The following is a 21454-nucleotide window of genomic DNA, read 5'->3' on the forward strand; positions in this document are numbered from 1 at the left end:
GCTCCGGGGTCACCGCAGTGCAGGAGCCGAAGGGGCTCTCCGAGCAGGCAGGGCGTCTGCTGGGCTCCGAGCAGCCTCCCCGGCACTCACCGCACTGAGCCGCTGCTATTCGAGCCTTCCAGCACCGTTTCCTGGAAGTCGCCTCCGCTTGTTGCCTTCGTAGCCCACCAGCTGAGGAGTTAACGAGCGTGTGCGGGCTGTGATGTGCAATGAGGAATGCACGCAGTGACTGGGGGAGGCCTGGCTGGAAAGCCAACCCCTCATTCAGAAGAATGCGTTTACGTTTCCCCGAGGAAAAAGCTTTAAATGTAACTGGCCAATGGCTGCGAGTGCTGGCTGACTTCGGTGTGCACGTTGTGTTCATCCATGCAGTGTGCAGCGAGTCGTAGTGAATTAAACAGATGTGTAGTTGCAGTCCTATTAAGTCCTGCAGTGGCAATACAAGTGTGACCTCAAAGAGAGAACCTTTCTGCTCCAGAGCTGGAAGGCTGAGGGACAAAACTCCCTGCAAGGGAGCAGGTCATGAATCACAGAACGGCCCGGGTTGGAAGGGACCTCAAGGATCACAAAGCTCCAACCCCCCACCACAGGCAGGGCCACCAGCCTCCACACTGAATACCAGCCCAGGCTGCCCATGGCCCCATCCAAGCTGGCTTTCAACACCTCCAGGGATGGACGGGGCATCCACAGCCAGATCTCTTGGCAGCTGTTCCAGCACCTCCCCACTCTCAGTAAAGAGCTTCCCCTGACATCCAACCCAAATCTTCCCTCCTTCAACTTAAACCCATTTCCCCTTGTCTTGCTGCTTTCTACCCTGATTTCAAAGAGCTGAATGCAGCTGAACGAAGCATCAGTGCCTTCGGGAAAGGCTCACCCAACACAAGATCCAAGCATGTAAATAAGAAGGAAGTGGTGATTCTACCACCACACGAAGGATGGCAAACAGAACAGGCAACAACCAACTGATAAAATTGTTTTATTATTCACTTTTGAATTCTTTTACACTTTCCTGATTATTCTGTGTAAGGTGAAACTAGAACTGTTTAAAAGACATACACAAATCTAGTACATCAAATAACCAGGTTTTTCTTTTTGCTATACTATTCTCACAACCACATGTGTGCTAGGCAATAGAACCGTCACAGAAGCAAACTTTAGGCAGAATACTGGTCAGTAAAAACAAAGCGAAAAGAGCTACCAGATATACAGACAGGCTCGGTTCCACATTCACTACTGCATTTATCAAGCGCCAAGTATGAACTGCACAATTTGTTCAGCTAGTAGAGGGGAGTTTTAAAATCAGTGCATGAAAGTCTCTCTTCAGCAGACAGATGGACAGACAAACAGATGGAGCCTATACCTACGTGGAATGTGAAGGCAGGGGATGATACCGCGAGACTGAGAGGTGACCGTTCCTCATCTTTTCCACTGCATTATTCACACGACTCTTATTAGGTTTTATTCAATGGGACATGTTTGAAACATAATAGGTGTGGACATGGGGGGGGGGCTCAAATATTACAAGTTACAAGCATTACAGATGGGTAAGGTCCGCATTCCAGTACAATAGATGGGAAATCCTGAATATTTGAGCCAGATCTTGGAATTACAAAATAAAAACAACCCACAGATATAATGGCAGATGAGCTGAAGACTGCAACAGCACTGGCAGCTCTCAAGCAGCCGAGACAGAAACCTGACCTCTGGCAGCCTCAGGTCTCACCTGCCATCTTGCCATCAGCCACAACCAAAGAAAAGCATGATGTGTGTGTATGTGGGAGTCTAAAATTGCTTCGATGGAGTTTCAACAGGTAAAAGGGTCAATGATGAATGGAGTGGGATGGGGGGGAAGGAAGTTTTGTATAAAGCAAACTTAAAGGCTCAGTGGAGTAATTAAAAGGCTTTCGAGATAAACTCAGAATGGGAATACCATGGAGTTTTTGATTCACCCAAGAGTATAGTAATGCAAAAGTGGCAGATCACTTCATGGTATCATCCAAACTAATAAGGCCATTCAAAAAATTGAATCTTCTGCTATTGCAAGTCCATGGTAGTGAACCAAGAATCCTCACTACTGAAGAATATTGAAGATATAATTAAGTTATTGCTGTGGGAAGGGGCTTAGTCATGCATGTTGTATGAGCACAAAACCACTTTTAGAAGTCAAATCCCAGTTATCTGCCAGTGTAAAGAGTTTGGAAATCAAGCTGCTAACTCCCCCGTTACCCTCCTCCTCAAAACAAACCTGGTCCCCAGAAAGATAGGATTGACAAAGTGAGCTTTTGACTGAAAGCGGTGCCTCAGACTTGGTTAAAAACGTCTACAGAGTGTTAAACTAACCCATAGCAGTGTGTTACTAACTGGAATGCCACACATCGGACTGTTTTCCATCCATGCCCCAGTGTCACAATAGAATCTCTATAACTTTCTGTACAACTTTACAACAGAATTGTACTTCGACTATTTCGGTGCCAAATTTTACTTTCCGTTGTTACATAATTGATGTCTATTTTTTCTACCAATAAGAGTTTTGTAAAGTCAATTGCAATCACAAAACCCATAATCACAGTGTTCAGTTAAAAATATAAACACGGTAATCGGAACTGTAAATGTTCATCATAGGAAAATTCGGAATGCCATTATAATAACCGACCTCCATTTTAAGTACACAGAACACCAACCAACCGTTTTTACCCCACAGACAGTTTTTGCTACGTTGAGGTTGTGAAAGTCGATGTACTATTCTTTTTGCTTGTCGCACAAAGGGATATATGTGTAGGATACAGGGTGACATTGAACATATAGTGAAGCGTGACAGCCATTAGTTCTCTCCCTCTCCAGCATCACCTTCATCTCCCTGGTTTTCCGACGTCCATAGCTGTAAGAAAACACAAATACATGTTCATGCTGAAAGCACACAGTTAATTACAACCGCAGGTAAAGGGAAGGCGGCACAGTTAACAGCTGTGCAATTCACTCAGCTAAGAGTAATCGAGAACCAAATTTAACACTAAAGATAAAGGAGAAACTAGGAACTGGGTAGAATATTACAAGTAAAAAGCAAACTAAGTTTTCAAATCAAACACAAAGACAGTCTGGCTGCTGGGAACAGGCACCCTGCACTGTGTTACAAAAAGGCTGCTTGTTGCAGTGGTTATCAAGTGGTCTCTGATTTAAGCAAGTCAGACTGGTCTGGTTACAAGCAGCAGTGCAGTCAAGACTCCGACTTGATTCACAAAAAGTGTTTTCAGTGGCACAGAACTACATGAATCTTCAGCTATGTCCTACTTAGCAGAGTCCAGCTGCCTTAAGAAGCAGCAGCGCAGAATGCAGCGGTTTTCCCTGTGCTACTTACAGTGAGGTTGTCTCTAAGCAGCTGCATGATGAGAGTGCTGTCTTTGTAAGACTCTTCATTCAGCGTGTCCAGCTCTGCTATTGCTTCATCAAATGCCTAAAACATGCAAGGAAATAAAGAAAGTGCTTTCACTCTGCACTCTGAACTCATTTCTGCCTACATGAATCACATAAATTTATAACAAAGCTTCCATATTTTTCTTTTCTACCAAGAAAAAGAAACCAGAGTAAGCACCAGATTGCTAAAGAGCCAGTGGGAAAAGAGAAGTCCCCATGAAGAGCCAAGATTAAGGCCAGCACCAAGTACTGAAGAGGTAAGCACACACTGCCATATTGAACTATGACTCATCTAGCTGAAAGTCAGGTCTAAGAAGAAAACTTAATAGCAATACTTTAATTAAAGGAAAGATGAAGTGCTCAGTGACTGTAGAAGAGAAAGGTACTATTCAGTTGATACATATTATACGTAAGTAAGTAGAAAATGAAATGGAAGTCAAGGGTTGGGTTTTTCTGGGCAGTAGAGTAGGATTCTTTGTCTCGGATCTCTTCTCAAAACAGTACAGGACATCAGGTATGTTTTAACAGAGACTAAAAGCCACGCTGCCCATCCATCTGTTATACTTGAAGGTGCACACTGCAGGTCAGAGCTGAGAGCCATGATTAGAGTAAGAGTACCCTTTCTCATTCGGGTTTTAAACAGATGTAAGAATATTAACGAAAAAAGCCAACAAAACCCAGGGATAGCAGCAGTATTTCGCACAGAAAAACTTCAGTACCAGTTACAAAATATAGTTAAAATGTGTATCAAGAACACAGTGATTCAGCTGATGCCGAATTACTCAAGTTACTACCAGTTATCACTCACAGATGTAAGAAATGTTTCACTTATGAAGCTTTAATCCTACTTTAAGGAGGAGGCTAAACCAGAAAGTGACAACCAACTTGTTTGGCACAAACCATCACACAAACTCGTTTTGGTCTCTGGAGAGAGGTGAGCGTGCAAACACAAAGCAACACTTGGAGCTCCGCCTGCAGTAGACAACGCTCCACGCATCAAATGTGTTCAAATTTAAATAAGTTTCACTTTAAACAGTGCTCTCAAACTTGACACACAGAATTTTAAGGTAATGAAGTGAACATAAGAAGAATCGCTGTCTCCCCTCTCACTGAATCAACTGCACTAGTAAATTAGCTGTCCTGAAGGCTAAGCTGGTCCAGCTAAGTTACCCGAAAACATACCAAGATGACTATAGTTTAAAGACAACACAATTAAGGAATTTCATATGAGAAAGCACAATCCTCTACCAGGTGCTATTGTAACTATGTAATTATCTCCTTAACCCACACAGAAATTGGTAACAGAGTCTGCTTACCGTCTTGGCCAGATTACAGGCTTTTTCAGGAGAATTGAGTATCTCATAATAGAAGACAGAGAAATTGAGAGCCAACCCAAGTCGAATGGGGTGCGTTGGCTGCATCTCTTTCTTGCTAATTTCAAATGCCTCCTGGTAAGCTTGCTGAGAGTTTGCTACCGTTGCTGCAAGAAGCAATTACAAGCGTATTAATGTATAGTACATCACTGTACTTCATGGTACTCGTATTCTTGGTCTAGACTATTTATGCCACTAGGTATTTACTAAATATCAAAGGCACTCAAGGTTCTTTCAATGATTTCAGAGGGAACAGCCTCTGGCTAAACCACTAAGGCTGAAATATTTGTTCAGATAAAGGTTTGGGCTGTAGAACTTGAATTCTAATAAATCCAGACAATACAGTGTGAGGGAAAGTTTATCTAAATGACATATTTAAACTCTCCTGAGAAGGAAACTTTCCTTAGGCAGGTCATGTGTTCAGTACCTCAGTATGGCCTTTCAGAAGGAAGTGAAGTCCCTTCCCTAATGGGTAACACCACATCCAAGAATGGTGTCAAACTAAGCTTGCAAGTTGTGGGCCAGATCAGACACCCACCAAAAACTCAGGCATAGTTCAGCATTGCTTTAACACTTCCTAAGATGAACTGGCTTAAGACTTGGTAACCCAACGTCCCACACCTCCGCAAGCAGAAAGTCTGCAAACAGAAGAACTGAGGTAAATTCACAGCTGAAACACAAAAATGACAGCAACAAAGCATTTCTCATGGAAAGAAAAAAAAGCTCTTCTCCATGCATCAGGAAAATAATTTTACACTGCCAAATAAACCTTAAAATCATAGAGGTTGGGGGCTGCAAGCAGAATTTGATAGATGTGACGAATATTGGTTAATCACTTCTATTAATTTTACACAAACATGTTGCTCTATAAGTGACCTGTTCTGCACTCATCTTCAAAACTATTAAGCATGAGCAAAAAAGAAAGAAAAAGGAGAAAATGAGAAGTGCTTCCTACACTTGATTTACCCAGACTCCAGCAGAGTGAGAGCTTTCACCTCTACCTACTTTGCTTATTGTCCCCAGATGCCACCTCTGACAGGTATCTGTAGTAATCGCCTTTCATTTTCAAATAGAAGACCTTGCTTTCCGGCTGCGTGGCGTTGACAATAAGGTATTTATCCAGGAGTTCCTGAGAAAGCAAAACATCGCTTTTTGTTTTCTTCCCAAGTCATAAAAATAATGTCTGAAACCAAGCCTCCATTACAACAGTGAACACAAAGTGGTAGAACACGAACATGCATACTTGTGTGTCAGTCACTTCAATGTTCCCTAAACTCAGTAAGTAAAAAAGAAACCATTTGTATTCTTATCCTCAGAACATTTGCTCTGTTGAAGCTATTGAGAATCTGCAGAACCTAATGGCTATCAGAGCTTAATACTGCAAGTATTTTCCTAGAAATACACTGAAGCAAAACTACACCCACAAGCAAGCTAATGAAGAGCAGCAGCTTGCTATTAGCACAGATGTAGTCACCTTTCCCACCACAGGTTTCAACTCTGTGCATGTCAGTGAATCTGTAACAAACTGATGCTATCTGCAGCTCCAGCTGAAAACCTGAACAGCGGCACAGACAGCACGTGCACATTCAGAAAGAGGTGAGAAGACTGAGAGTACTGGCATCATCTGTTCCTGAGGGCAGATCTGTAGCAAAACAAACAACAGCATAAAGGATCCCTCTCGTTTAAGAGAAAGAAACAACAGAACTAATTCTGGGGAAGTGCAAACCTTCTCCATCCCCTAAAAGGTACTGAACAATCCTCAGGAAGTCAGCATTCATTAACAAAACAATTTAAGCAAACAGCAAGCTTTTTAATCAGGATTTATGCTATTGCTAATCTCACTTTCACACTGAGCACTGGCCAGCAGTTAGGCAGCCTTCAACACTGCCTTGTTCGTTTCTATTTAAACAAAATGCTATTTTTGAAACATGAATACAGAAAATTCCTTAAGAAACCAACTAGATTATTTAGGAGCTAGAAGAGGACTTAAACCTGTGGTAAGCAGAACTGCTTCCCTGCTATGGTGATGCAGTATCTACAACCCGAATAAGATTCCTTAAGGCTCTCTGAAGAATACTGCAGTACAAGCTACTGTTATTTTTGCTGTTGGATTATTACCAGAACATCATTGCAGATATCTTGCAATTCAGCCTCAATTTTCTCACGATATTCTCTTCCCATCTGCTGTTTTTTCTCATTCCTCTCTGTTTTCTGTTCAATGCTGGAAATCACACGCCAAGATGAGCGGCGGGCACCGACCACGTTCTTGTAGGCAACTGAGAGGAGATTCCTTTCTTCATTGGACAGTTCATGTCCTTGCTCAGTGACAGCCTTCATAGCAGCAGCCATGTCATCGTAACGCTCGGCCTGCTCAGCCAGTTTGGCTTTCTGTACCAACTCACTCTTATCCATGGCTATCCTGTAGTTAGCGGGGAATAAAAAGAGGAAAATACTTTTAGATTGTCTATACAGCAAAAGTTAATGTTGATGGGTGAAGGACAACTCACAGTCACTAAAAGACGACAAGTTTACCCACTCCAGTAGATACGAATAGTTTTTAGTGTAAAAAAAATTGACAGATAACAATTTACATACAGAAATTATGTACAATTACAACCCTGAAAGCACGTGACCATTATTCCACATATTTCTGCAAAATCTAAATGAGCATGAAGGTAGGCACGTCAGCATGTTCCCTGGGTAAGACTCTCCTCTTTCCCATAGCAGCCACAGCTCAGCCTGGGATACACCTCATGCTCTGCCGCAGGAATCAGCAGAGCCTTCATCTATTTTGGTTGTGTATTAGTCTTTAACAGCAACCGTTTCAGAGCACAGGCCAGCTGGACAACCCCTCCTGACAGCAAGCATCTTCTGCTCACTGCTAGAGATGTTTCTATAGGAATGTACCACACCCACCATAGATACAGCTGTCAGCAACCACAGAAAATACATTTATACTGCTCTACTAGAAATTTATTCTTTATATATATAGACAGATGCATATCTAAAATGGGCAATTCCACACACCTAGAGTGGCTGTGGATTTGGGCTCCTAAGGTCTTTAAGTACCTCTGACATGCACAGAAATGAATGGGATGTGGCCTGCGTAACAGTCCCTGCTGCAAAACCAATTGCTCGTATGGAAACAACTTGTTTATCATCTGCAGTGACTTCAGCTAAACTGCATCAAGAAGAACACATCACACCACCACTGCGTCCCTCAAGAGCTTTAGCAAAGAAAAATGAAGCTAGTAAAGAACTTGTCAGTATCAGACTGAGCACTGCATGTTCCTACAAGACAGCAGCAACATTAAGTTAACTCGGCCATTAAACTAACGTTGTATTCTATCAGCTGGGCCCCAGTTTGCAGGAAAACAAAATGAGTCTCCATGCAGAGGACCTCAATGCCTCACAAACTCCCAGGTGTTCAGATTCATCAGTAACATTTTGCCATACACTTAAATCTGCACTTCCTGACAGACCCAGAATGGTCATTTTTGTTAGCATTGAGCACTAAGATTCCTCTCTTGCTGCTTCAAGTCAATCAGGGCTCTCACTGTCTAGATCAGAACTATTCAGTGTGAGATCTAAACAGCCTACAAACAACTCTAAAGAAACTGGAAAAAATAAATAAGAATACATTCCTAATTGGCTTTCACAGGCTTCTATTGATTAGGCAAGAGACTGTAGCTCTATGTAAAGGACTGACAAAACACTGCTGTACATACACATGTACACAGTAAGACTAAGGAAATCACCAGACTGTTCACCATTGAGAGGATCTATTACAACTGCTGCAACTTCCCAAACCATTCCCTTAGCTCAGCACCGTGTTTAGAGCACACCTGAAGAATGCTTTCTATGTCACAAGAGCCAAATTTAAGTAACAGGACACCTAAACAAAACACTTCCAGCTTCCTCAGTCTGCACAGCTTCTACAAGTTCTGCCACCATCTTCTCCTCCTTTCAGGGAACACAGTTATACATTAGACAGAGCCTGCATGCTGAAGCCCCAAGGCAAGCAATGCCAGTAGTTTACATTCTGCCACTGGAAGGTCAGTCTGATCTTTGATCTGCATTTTGCCAATAGCGATCTGACGTGCACACAAGTCATTGGTCCAGAATTTTGTTTACAAACAAAATGTAGTTTAGTTTGGAAATGCTGAGGAGTTTGTTTTATCAAGCTACCTGACATATTTATCTCTGGATGCAAGTCAGTCTGTGGCAGCCAATGGGTTCGTGTAAGGACGTGCTAAGGAAATCAAGAGGGAACTGCAAGGACCAAGTGCTAGTGGATAAAAGAGCTCCAGAAACCACTTTAACACATCAGCTATACAGCCAAAGCATTAGCACGGAGCATTACAATGCTGCTTCTCAAATAACTTCCTTTAGTAGCATACATTCAAGCACATCTTAAATGCAACTTAAAGTCATTACTGAAGATGGAGCTCCTCAGAACTTCACTGGCTTAAATGAAGAATTCATTACACAGGGGTTTGAACTGTTGATTTATCTCAATATCTGTACTCTTAGTGTGTTTGCTATGAAACTGCAAAGTACTGTTCCATAAAATGGAGTTAACAGAACTTCAACGCAGCAAGAAACACATTGCCCACACCAAGATGTCTGCAACCTGCCAGTCAGCCTACCGTTACTTCAGTCACAGGGTGCTGTGTAAAGATCACTTCATTCTGTTGCTTACCTTGCTAGAAGCCTGGAGAAGAGCTTTGCAGAGCTATGCTGGCTTGAGCTCCAAAAGAGGGAAGTGTTTGCCAGAAGGAAAAAAAGATACAAGGAAAGGAGTGATGTTTGAAAAGGCAAAGAGGCAAGTATCACTTATAACTAGTCCCTCCCATAAAGGAGATGGAAGCCACACTAACAATGGATCAGTGTGCCACAGTCTGAAACAAGCAAAGCCTACAGCTAAAAATAGTCCTAGGCCACAAACAGAAGCCAGCTAACAAAGGTTACCTGCAGCTAGGAGCCAGACACACAGAGGTGACAAACAGAAGGCCAACAGGAACGATCTACTCTGGTACTACTGAAGCCATGCCATGTCGGCAAAAGGGAAAGAGGGAAGATGGAAAAAGGAGGGAAGACGTGCAGATCACAGCCATGGAGGAGTTGCAGAAGTTGCCTGTTCTAAGCGGAAGGTGCTCAGATTTGTTCATACATTGAAAATTCTTAAGATTGCCTTCTTAAGAATCTGTCAAACCACAACTTAGCAGCCCTCCAGAAAGGAGTGGTTGGACACCACTTACAGTAAGGAATGCCACTATTAGCCAGCAGCTGCAGCCATCAGTACAAGCAGCCAGCAATTCAAAGCACTCTGATTCCCCGCACTCAAAGTAAGAGACAAAAACCATCTCTCCCTCATACAGCCTAAACTCTGCCAACACATTACAAGTGCAGGATTGCGTGTATAGGCAGATTACAACTGCTTACTTCCCTCCCCACAAAAAGTTCTACATCCGTGTAGGTGAGAGCTGATACAATGACAAAACACCTAAGGTAGAGCTCAGCAGGTTTATAAACGCTTGGTTACTTTCAGTGCAAGATGCAGTAAGGAGGGGAAGGTGTGTCCATCCTGGATGTAGCACCTGAACTCAGGACACCCAGAGCTCTCAAGAGCGATGCACAACACTGGAGGTTCACATGTCAATAACAGCTGAAGAGCAAACCATGTAAGGTAACGTTCCTCAGAAGACTGCGAGTGCTTGAGGAGGGCTGCATCTTGCTGCTCAGCAGTTACAGCACCTGCTTTGTGGCCTTCACTGCTTCCAGGCTGAATGAACTCTTTAGGACAAAGCCAAAACAGAAGTAACTGTGTTTAAGGTCTGTAGGAACTAGATGAGAAACGATGCTGAAAAAAAATCTGGCTTATGTAACATATTGAACTGACAAGACAATACTAATAAGCTGATGCTGGCCTGAAGTCTGCCTGCTCTTCTGATGCTAATTAACTCATCGATTTCTGTGTATTGTTTTTCTCCTCGCAGCAACTATCAGAGGCTGTCAGGCAAACACTTCCACCTCATTATAGAACTGCTGCTTTGACAAACCCCATCACTAACGAGTCACATAGAGATGCAATTTAACAGACTGATGTTTCACTGGGAGAAATGAGTGTAAAATCAGATTCAGTGAAATGTGACACAATCATTTCTCGGTCACAAACCGTGTAGATCCGTTCAGATTGTAACAGGAAAAGCAGATTGTGGTATATATGTGGTATAGCATTTATGGTTCAACTACCAACACGTGAACATACCTTAGAGGTCTGTGGATAGGCAATTCATTACAAAATTAAACACGTCTGCGAGGTACGTTCCATTCTGTTTCTGTAATTATTGAGACTAACAGCTTTTATTTCTGAAGCAAATGGCAAAGCCATCATTCAGGTGCACACATGCTGACAGCAGAGCTACAATGCTGGCAGAACCTGTGTGATACTGATGGCAGCCAGCATCAAGCAGGCATCACTCGGTCAGTAGTTCCTGCATGAAAGGAATTGCCCTTCTTTAAATGGAGTGCGATGAACCTTCTTTGCTTTACCTCAGCCATTTCGCTTCATTATTTGTGTCTCTCTATTTCAGTTCCCTCCAAGGCAACCATCTATTGCTAAATAACTGATCAGAAAATGGACGTCTGCTGCGATCACAACACTGAAGTCTTCTACAGCCACCCTGAGCCTGGCTATGACAAAAGTTCAGCAAAATATACTGCATGCTGAAGGAAGGGAAAAGAAAATGGGTTTCACAGCTGTGATATTCTCGCTGACCTTGTGCAGCACACAGCACCAACCTCCTCTGTACCTGCTGATTAAAAAACATCCCGGCCTTTGGTGCTAATCATCCTGCAAATGTAACATTAACATTCTATAAAGCCATGCCTCAATTTGCTGCTTTCTGCCACCATTCATTGCTTTTCCCTCAAACTGATTTTCCCCGTCATTTGGAAAACTGATACAGAAGGCTTTCAATCTCTGCAAACAACCATGGGATTTTCTATCAGAAGTAACAAGAGCAGGGATGGAAACTGACATTGGATGGACAACTTAAGTTTAGTGACCGCAGCCTTGTTGTCCCTAATGACTTCTGATGAGGAACCTGAGGCTGAAAAGCATCGCACTGCTACATACCTATGGCACTTCACACAGGATAGCTGCAGGTGGAGACAAGCACGTGGTTCCAAAGTACAACGTACTTACGTGGTAACACCTTGCTGTTCCAGTGAGCGCGCTTTTGGCCCGAGTCCGAGTGCAAATAGTCAGTTATCCCCCAAAAAATCTCCCCCCAGGCATAAAATGAATGACAAACGAATGGATCCGTATCGCAGGTAAATCACTTGGTAATAACAATCTGAAAACGTTTCTATTACAGCGTAGAGCGAAAAGTGTGGTCATATAAAAGCCATGAAAATAAGGCCTAGTCCTGCTGGGATCTATGAGGACACCAGACAGGCTGCAGTACGAGCTTTTCATCCCGTTATTCAAATAACTATTGACTTAACTCCTCCTTATTGGAGTTTATTCACATACAGCACAAAAAGCTGCATGCCAGCAAAGGCCTGCTTATAAAAAGAAGGACTCTATATCAAAATAGCAGAGATCAGAACATGCAGTACTGACATAATGAGGTTGAGAAAACTGCACCGGGCCCATCTGTGCAATGAGTCTAACACTCCACTGGTACCAATTTAATAAACCAAGTATTACATAAACTATTTTTGCAGGTTTTTTAATATCAAGAGTGAAGCAAGCACTCACGTTCTTTCTTTTCCTTTGAGTTTGCATCTCCACACTGCTTTCAAACAGTGCGAGCTACTCTTTAAATACAAGCACTACAATTTCTGCCTGAGGTCCTGCAGCAGCGCATGTGTGAAGACACAAGTGTTCCCAAACCAGGAACGCTACACAGCTTTACCAATTCTTTTGTAGGAATGCAGCTCCTGCAGCCCTGCATGATAAACAGTTTTTCTTCCGACAGCAAGAAAAGTTACTTTAACTGTTGGCAAGGAAGTTAACTAAGTAACCGGATGATATTGCAGTGGCTGCATGAGATACATTTTTGCCCTACACAATAACACAGTGACTGCGTCTCACTGACTTGCTATCATTCCAATTAATATCTAATCCTACATACCTCAAATAATGCCTAAAGCTGTTAGTCCAGGTTACCACCCAACCCTCTTATATACTGGGGATAGCGTGAAGTCAGCTTCCTTCCCTCTGCAGTCCTCCCTAAACTCATCTCCATCCCCAAATACGAATCATTTAAAATTAAGAATAACGCCATCGATGTCACATCTTCTCCTGAAGCACCGCAGACGTTCCATCCCATCCCCTCTCCTAAACCCGAGCGGGCTCATACGGACGGGCGCTGCAGCAGGAGCCTCGCAGCAGCTCCCGGCTTTGTGAGCGCCGCGAGAAGGCCCGGAGCCCGGAGAGGGTCGTGCAGGGAGGAGCCCTGGGGAGGAGGGGGCCGCGAGCCGGGCTCGGCCCTGCCCCGTGGGCGGATCGCCTCCTCCCCTCGCCCGGGCCGAGCCCTTCGCGGGCGGCGGCAGAGGGCGCGGGCCCGCGGCTCCGTCCAGGTGTGCGCGGCCTCGCCCCGCGGCGGCCCAGTGACTCAGGCGGGCGGGGCCGGGACAGAAGCCGGCGCCGCCCGCTCGGTCTCGCAGCGGCCCCCGCGGGAGGGTCGCACCGTTACTCGGGGCGGCTTCGCTCCGCCGGGCGATCGGGGGAAAGAAGCGGCGCGGTCCCGCCGCCCCCTTCCGCACGGCGCGGGGCCCTCCCGCCGCGGCCTCCGCCGCCCCCCAGGCCTCCCCCGCCCGCTCCCCGGACTCCGGCGGGACCGGGCGGCGCGGCTCGGCCGGGGAGCGAGGCGTGTGCGGCCGGAGACCCTCACCTGGCGGGGGGGCGGCGCGCACCGCAGCCTGGATCCCGGCGGGCGAGGCGAATGGAGCGCGGCGGCCGCTCGGCGCACGCACAAACACACCCTGCGGAGCTGCGGCCCCGCTTCCGGCGCCGAGGACACGCCCCTTCCGGCGCCGGGGGAGGGAGGGGGGGAGCGCCGCCTCCTGATTGGATGCGCCGCGGCGGGCGCCAGCCGGCTCTCGGTTGCTATAGCAACGCGGAGGGAGGCGCGCTGCGGCCCTGAGGAGACGGCGGCGGAAAATGGCGGCGGCGGGGCGGGCTGCGATTGAATAAAGCGACAAATCCCCCCGAGATCTTTATCTGCGTGATGGGCTTTGTGCGCGTGGAACAACGGGCCGAATGGGGGAGCGGGGAGGGAGCGCGCTGGGACCTGATGTGAAGAGCTGTAAGGAGATGAGTTCGGCGTTAAGCGCGTAGGGTCGTTCGGGACTCACGGCAGCACCGCCCCCAGCTGCGCCGCGGGACCAGGAGCCACAGTGTGTCCCATGGCAGCACTGCCCGCCTTCACACACTGCCCGCCTTCACGCAGCCCCGCGTCGGGCTCAAGCGTGGCCGTGTGAGGAGCGGGGCGGCTTCCTGCTTCACCGCCCTCCAAAGGGCCGTGACTGCGGCTGGGAGGGTCGGCTGCAGCACTGGGCAGCATTGGGCAGCATTGAGCAGCACTGAGCAGCATTGGGCAGCACTGAGCAGCATTGAGCAGCACTGAGCAGCATTGGGCAGCATTAAGCAGCATTGAGCAGCATTGGGCAGCACTGAGCAGCATTGGGCAGCACTGAGCAGCATTGGGCAGCATTGAGCAGCATTGGGCAGCATTGAGCAGCATTGGGCAGCACTGAGCAGCATTGAGCAGCATTGGGCAGCATTGGGCAGCACTGAGCAGCACTGAGCAGCATTGGGCAGCACTGAGCAGCACTGAGCAGCATTGGGCAGCACTGAGCAGCACTGAGCAGCGTTGGGCAGCATTGGGCAGCACTGAGCAGCATTGAGCAGCACTGAGCAGCACTGAGCAGCATTGAGCAGCATTGGGCAGCATTGAGCAGCATTGAGCAGCATTGGGCAGCATTGAGCAGCACTGAGCAGCATTGAGCAGCACTGAGCAGCATTGGGCAGCATTAAGCAGCATTGAGCAGCATTGGGCAGCACTGAGCAGCATTGGGCAGCACTGAGCAGCATTGAGCAGCATTGGGCAGCATTGAGCAGCACTGAGCAGCATTGAGCAGCACTGAGCAGCATTGGGCAGCATTAAGCAGCATTGAGCAGCATTGGGCAGCACTGAGCAGCATTGGGCAGCACTGAGCAGCATTGAGCAGCATTGGGCAGCATTGAGCAGCATTGAGCCTGGCTCAGTCACTGCTGACCCCACAGGTTTCTCCTCCCCAGAGGAAGCATTTCTGCCCCCTCGTCCTCCCCTCCAGTCCCCACCTCCCTGCTCTGTGTCCCGGCTGCTCCCGGTGCTCCTGGGGTGCTGCATCTCGGCACAGCCGCTTTGCTCTGTGTTCAGTGCCATCCTGCTTTGGCTTTGGGAAGTTCTGCTGCGTTCCCCATCACATCACCCAGGTAGAGCACTTCAAGGATGGGCTCAGCGTAGGGACCAGGCCGCCCTCCAGCTGAAAGGCCCCTCTTGCTCTGCAAGGGGAGCACAGCCACCATTGCTGGTCTTGGCACTGCTCATACAGATGTGCTCCAGCTGAGGGGATAGCCAAGGCTCCCTGCAGTGGAGGACCGGTTGTTGCATGGACTGAGGGTTTTCTTTAAGGAATAACGTCTTGGGCTGCTCAGGTTTTGTGATTTTGTTTTATGATTGTGAGATTTATTTGTTTCTCATTTAGGAAGCAGCTCTCAGCTGAGGTAGATACCAGAAGCAAACAGGTGATGGCAGTGCACGATCGCTGTGTAGGAGATGCTGGCTGCCCAGCAGTCTGTCACCCAAAGAGAAAGGGACGGCGCTATGCTATCATACTGAAAGAAAGCACTCGAAATGTAATTGCAATCTACTAAGGGAGATTTATTTTTTGGTTCTCTTACTCTGTTTTTCTTTCCCCTCTGTGCTCTGCATCCACAGTCTGGGCCTTCCAGTTGTTCCAGAGCTGAATCACAGATCGCTGAGGTGGCAGGGGATGATGCTGAATGGAATTAGGATGCTGGTTTAAGGCACCTGCTATGACATGGGCATCAACCTTTTGGCTTGCCTGGGCTGCTTGAAGAGAAATTGTCTAGGGCTGCAGCTATGAAGGTTGATCTGAAAGTAATGCCTCCTCATTATTCCCATGTAAACTGCAACCGATACAAAGAGCACAATAATGCTGTTTAACAGAGCACAATCTCAGCTACCAAACATGCTTTTTTAACAGTCACCACCATTAGCTATGCATCTCCAGCAGTGATGGACACGGCCTGCATGCCGTGCCTGTAACAAACTGCACCAGCAAAGATGACCTGCTGTCACCACTGCTGAAACGCACCACCCACCACTTCGCTGTGCTCACAGCCAATGTTTGCTGTCCATAAACGTCCAGCAAGCGTCACCAAATACCAACGGGGGGGCATTTTTTCCACATGGAGGAATTCAATGACACGTCTTTGCTTCATACGCACTTCCATCTCAGATGCCATTAGGTCAGATTGCCCCTCTGCTGCCATCTGTCATATGGCAGCAAAATGCCATACCACCGACATTCGCTTCTGACAGCATGGGCCAACATCATAAATATGTGTAGTCGAACGCCTAGTTTAGTTTGAAGGTCTGAAGATTACTTTACACAACAAGGGTAAGAGCAAAACTGCAAAGCAACAGAGCAACGTATGGCACGGAGCGCGAGCAAGAAAATGTAAATGAGCTGCATAGTAGAAAACGGTGTGATGGGAAATAAGGGTAGAATAAATGTCTTGGGCAGGGCAGAAATTCAGCTCCAGGAATGCAGCCTTGGCTGTAGCATCCCAAGCAGAGAATGCTATTGCTGGGGAGGTGCAATGAACTCTCTGTCATGAATTAAACCCAGGTAATTTATTGCAGGCTGCAAGTGGTGGCAGTGCAGAAAACCAGCATCAATAGAACCGAATGCACTGCTGTAAATTCTGTAGCTATTGAGACCCGTGGAGTTGCTGTGCATTTCTAATGTCAGGTAACGCCTAAAAGAATTCAAGGAACAAAAAGCAAGTCTTTCCAAGATGCCAGCCCAAGGAAATCCAGTTTCCAAGGGTAGAAGAGGGCTGGGAAGGAACGCCAGCATCTGGGCTTTGGGTGTTGTCGCATTGAAGGCCTAAAAACTCAATGACTGAAGAACTACGGAAGCTGCCCACAGCTCAGAAGTTCTTCATGATGAAAACCAGTGCGTGGAATATTTAGCCTTCATCCTGTGCAGAACCTGACTGTCAAAACAAAGGGTTTACAGCAAAGGGCAGAGCTTTATCTACAATTACATAGGACCGCAATTTCCCTCCCATTTCTACCCAAGATCTCAGGTTGGGGCATGCAGCGAATCAACCTCAAAAGAAAAGGTGGCTGTTCCTCCACCTCCCCATGTAAATGACCCTGAAATCTTTGTTTATCTCAGAGAACTCGCAGTGAGAAGGAATGCAGCATGTTTCCAACCTCTGGCTTGTCGTTCAAGGTGTCTCTCTTAATAGACACCATCCAGCAGGCCATCAGCAGCTTAACAGTCCACGGGAGCTTCCAAGGAAGCGGCTACTGATGGTCAGAGCTGGGGGATAACTCTGAGGATGGCACAGGGCTGATAAAAGGATTAATCAGTAACAGCATGGAAAGCTGGAAGGGCAGGTTTGTCTGACACGGGCACTGAGGCTTATTTCATGCACTCAGTGCTTGTAATTGCTTTCCTCCCAAGCAGTTCAGTGTGCAGCTCTGAGATGGGCTTCCTAGAGCTTTCCCCAGCAACTCGGATAAGATTTCCTTCTAATTCATGTTTATATGCCAGCTCTTCCAGCAGGTTCCTGCATTTGAGGTTTGCTGATTAAACCAATGGGGGCAGAGGACGTGGGGCAATGCTCACCTCCTTCATTGCAAAGGTAGAACAGTTCTGCAGGTTTAAGCTGCAAACTATCCCAGCCTCACTTCTCAACTCTGCTTTTCTTGGAATTTGTAATGTCTTTTTCTCTGGAAATAAAAGTCTGATTTTCTTCCTGCCACCTGCTATTCCCATAGGAAAGAGCTGCTCCGATATGGTGAAGGTGCCTCCACTCCCAATGGCAAACGAAGGGCATTTCAGCACAGCGATCTGCAGGAAATTTCAGTGACCAAATTCCATGTGTTGCTGGAAATTCCAGTGCTGCTTGTGGGCCGTCCGAGTTCCCTCAGCAGGATCACGCTCCCAAGAATCATAGAAAATGGGCTGTTTTCCTCAGGTCTGTATGGACAGAAAGTCAAGCGGAGAGATGCAGGACAGCCAGGGTTCAATGTGCTGTTAGGCACGAAGCCCTTAACAGCGTGAGGCTGTCTTGAAAATCCCAGCTGAGACTTCCCTGTTCATACTAAAGATCTGTCTGGTTCTGCAAAACATCTTTATTTCAGGCCGGATTCATTTATTGAATGCTCACAGAGCAGCCAGAGGCCAGCAGAGTATATGGGAAAGTGTTAATGCATTTACCTTTGGAGCGCCAGAACATAATCTAATTATCCATTTTAATGCCAGCTGCCTCAGAAGACAAAATGCTCTTAATAAAGAAGCGACTGGGACAAAGAAATGGTGGAATGAAGAGAGCAGGGGTTTGCTCTCAAAGACAGATGAGTTTGAGATGTGGGGGGATAACAAAGCCGCCCTGCATGCAAACAAACAGTTCACAAACATAAATGTATCGGAGGATCTGTGACTGGAGCCCCAGAGAATGAGACAGGACGTGTCATTTTGCTTTCAAACAATTTCCTGCCAGTCTCTTTATGGGAAGCACAGCAAATCAAAGAGCCCCGGGACTGTGGGTGACAGCAGCCACTGCGTCCCAGCGCTGCTCCCAGACCTGCTGCCCAGCAGCTGCTGCAAACCAGCCCGGCAGAGAGAAACGTTTTAGCACTGATAGAGCTGGGAAAGTGAGAGGAGCTCCTGAGCACATCGACACTCTTCTCTGGGTCCTGTAGTCTTAAAGACTGCAGTGATGGTGGTGAGAGATCAACAAGGAGCCTTTACAGGTGGGTCTAGGCAAGGGCTTCCATATCCATATTAGCTGTGTCAAACCACACTGCTGCCACAGCAGGAAATCCGCTATTTGGGCATTTATAAGCTCCCTAGAATAATGATACAGAAGAGCATAAGGCAGAGGAGATATGGATTTCTTGCCTAGATAGTGCCCTGCACATGGGGGCCACGGCAAGGTGCAATGCCAGTTCTCTTTCATTTTCTGTTCCTTATTTGTGGCTCTGTGGCTTTGCTCAGCAAGCTTCACCGATGCAAGTCCCTATGCACACATCCACTGCTTCGTGCACACTGTTTCTCACTCCATTCAATTGCTTTCCCAGATTGCTCAGAGGGTTATGTGGATCCGGGTGCAATACAGCGGATAACGGTGAGCAGCTCACTCAGAGGAAAGAAACAGAGGATGGCTCAAGCATTCACAGTCCTTTCCACAGCAGTCTTAGACTCCGGCACCATGTGGTGTCCCAGCCCCCTCAGCCTGCATCCCTGCATGCAGTGGCTGCACTCCTAATCCTGCTCTCGGAGCAGTAACAGCATAATGCAGACCAGGAACCAGCCAACATATCCAGGAGGGGCACAGGCAAATCTAATGTGATACATGATCAGTCACAACCAAGTAACAAAGCACATTTTTGGCACTCATTGCTGGGAGTAAGGATTCAGGACAAATTCTTGATGAGATTCAAAGAAAGAATTGGGAAATGGACTCAGTCAAATCCCGTTGTTTGCATCCCTGACAGTTCTGAGCCTGTACTCCTCTCTTCAAAGGGCAGTTATGATCCCTCCCAGCACGTTCCTTTGGTGCTCATTTCTCTGTGGTCTTCTACGCCTGTTGTCTAAACAATGAAAAGATCAGAAGCTGCGATGCCACCATCCCCACCATCATCATCATTGGCCAGACCTGCTGCTGGCTGTGCATTGCTCACACCATCTCTCTTCCATAACCATGGCAATAAGACATACCTGGGCACAGAGAGCAGGCAGTGCTGGTTGGGCACAGCACAGCGATGATGGTGGCCCAGACAGGCCCTTTCCCAGGCTGCAAACACCCACTGTGCCCACCCTGCGCTCAGCTCTGGGGCTGGCTCGTCTCTGTGCAGTCCCAGGCAGGGATGTGTGAGCTGGCACAGCCTGCAGGCACCAGGCAGAGGGAGCCCCTTAGGAACAAAGGAGAACTAGCAGAACTAGCAGGCCCAGCCTGATCCTGCTCTTGGGGCACAGTTTTCCCACTGTTTGGCGGGTCGAGTTCAGCTGGTGAGGCTGGAAACACTGGAAACATTGCTTCATGCACGTCACAAAGCAGCAAGCACTGAGTCCCAGGACTCTTCTCCAGGTGCTGCAGTGTCAGCTTGAGCCTGGTGACAAAATTAACTCCTTCCTGCTCAAGGATGAGCTCTGCACTCCCTGCAGCAATCAGTTAACACAGCCACAGCAGCTCCCTGCAGTGCATGTGCTGGGACCCAGGCACCGACCTCAGCCCGGAGCTTCTTTGTGCCCCCAGGATCTCTCCTCTTGCTGCACACCCCATCTTGCTTTTCAAGAACCATTTTTCTACTTAACCACCAGCCCCAACTTTCAAAGTTAATTGGGGCTGGGGATGTATAAATAGATGCTGGACCAGATGGAATCTCTGCTGTGGTTTATAGCTAGCTGAGCCATCGCGTGTTCCTCTCGTAGCCTGAGCAAGGGCAGTATTAATTATGACACTGCCCAGGCAGATTGCATGGGAGGTTACGACAGTGATGCTCAAGCTGAGGTTAAATATAACCTGGCCAGGACGTTTTGCTGAGTGAGCACGACATGGACAACCAGCACAGTTTGCAAGGCATTTCTGCAGCAAGCTACAGGGCAGGCAGTTTGCTTTAAGAAATCATTGGCCTTGCACTTTCCCTGCACTGCATGATGTACAAAATGCATCTCAGTGTCACACACCATTGTCAGACATGGAGAAATCTTTACAAAAGCTTCCCTGGGAGCTCTCTGCATCACAAGCTGAATCAGATGTGCAATTACAGAGCCACGACTTAAGAACCTAAAACCCTTCTAAGCTTGATAGAAGGTATCAGGCCTACAAACAATATGCAGGGAGAATTTAATCTTGCAGAGGCTGCCGTTATTTGCAGGGAGAGATTGTATTTGGGATTAAGAGCCAAATTACTGCATAAGTTTTTATTAAGTCTTTATATTTTCAGCCATACCTCAGTGTGGCTGTTCTGGGACAGGATCCTGGCTTTATGATGGATGTAAATCCAGAAAAATATTGCAGATTCTCTGAAATGGGCAAAACAGAAGCAGAAAAAAATAAAGAATTTGTATCCAATCTGAGCTGCTGATTTACTTAAAGCTGAAACACAAACATTTCATTAAAGCATGCGATTTTCTGGAGAGCACCAAAAAGAGGCAAAAATATCTGATTTTCCCAGCATCCCTAGAAACCACAAGAAGCCCTGGGGGATTACAGCCAGGATGGTTGGGTTGGAAGAGACCTAAGAGCCCACCCAGCTCCCCCTTGCTCTTAGCTGGCCACCCCCCAGCTCAGGCTGCCCAGGGCCCATCCATGGCCTCACCCTCAGAGATGGGTCACCCACAGC

At 47.0% G+C, this 21454-nt stretch overlaps 1 protein-coding gene across 1 annotated transcript; it reads right to left on the reverse strand.

Annotated features, from left to right (window-relative positions):
- Nucleotides 1–960: 960 nt before the first annotated feature.
- On the reverse strand, nucleotides 961–13824 carry YWHAB (tyrosine 3-monooxygenase/tryptophan 5-monooxygenase activation protein beta). Its single transcript, XM_072350024.1, has 6 exons — nucleotides 13691–13824; nucleotides 6903–7203; nucleotides 5790–5913; nucleotides 4728–4891; nucleotides 3356–3451; nucleotides 961–2878 (listed from the first exon to the last, which is right to left on the reverse strand). The coding sequence occupies exons 2-6, from the start codon at nucleotides 7194–7196 to the stop codon at nucleotides 2822–2824; spliced, it is 735 nt and encodes a 244-aa protein (XP_072206125.1). The 5' UTR covers nucleotides 7197–7203; nucleotides 13691–13824; the 3' UTR covers nucleotides 961–2821.
- Between the last annotated feature and the right edge of the window lie 7630 nt (nucleotides 13825–21454).

This window comes from Excalfactoria chinensis, chromosome 15 (genome assembly GCF_039878825.1).
Source record: "Excalfactoria chinensis isolate bCotChi1 chromosome 15, bCotChi1.hap2, whole genome shotgun sequence".
Classification (NCBI taxonomy): Eukaryota; Metazoa; Chordata; class Aves; order Galliformes; family Phasianidae; genus Excalfactoria; species Excalfactoria chinensis.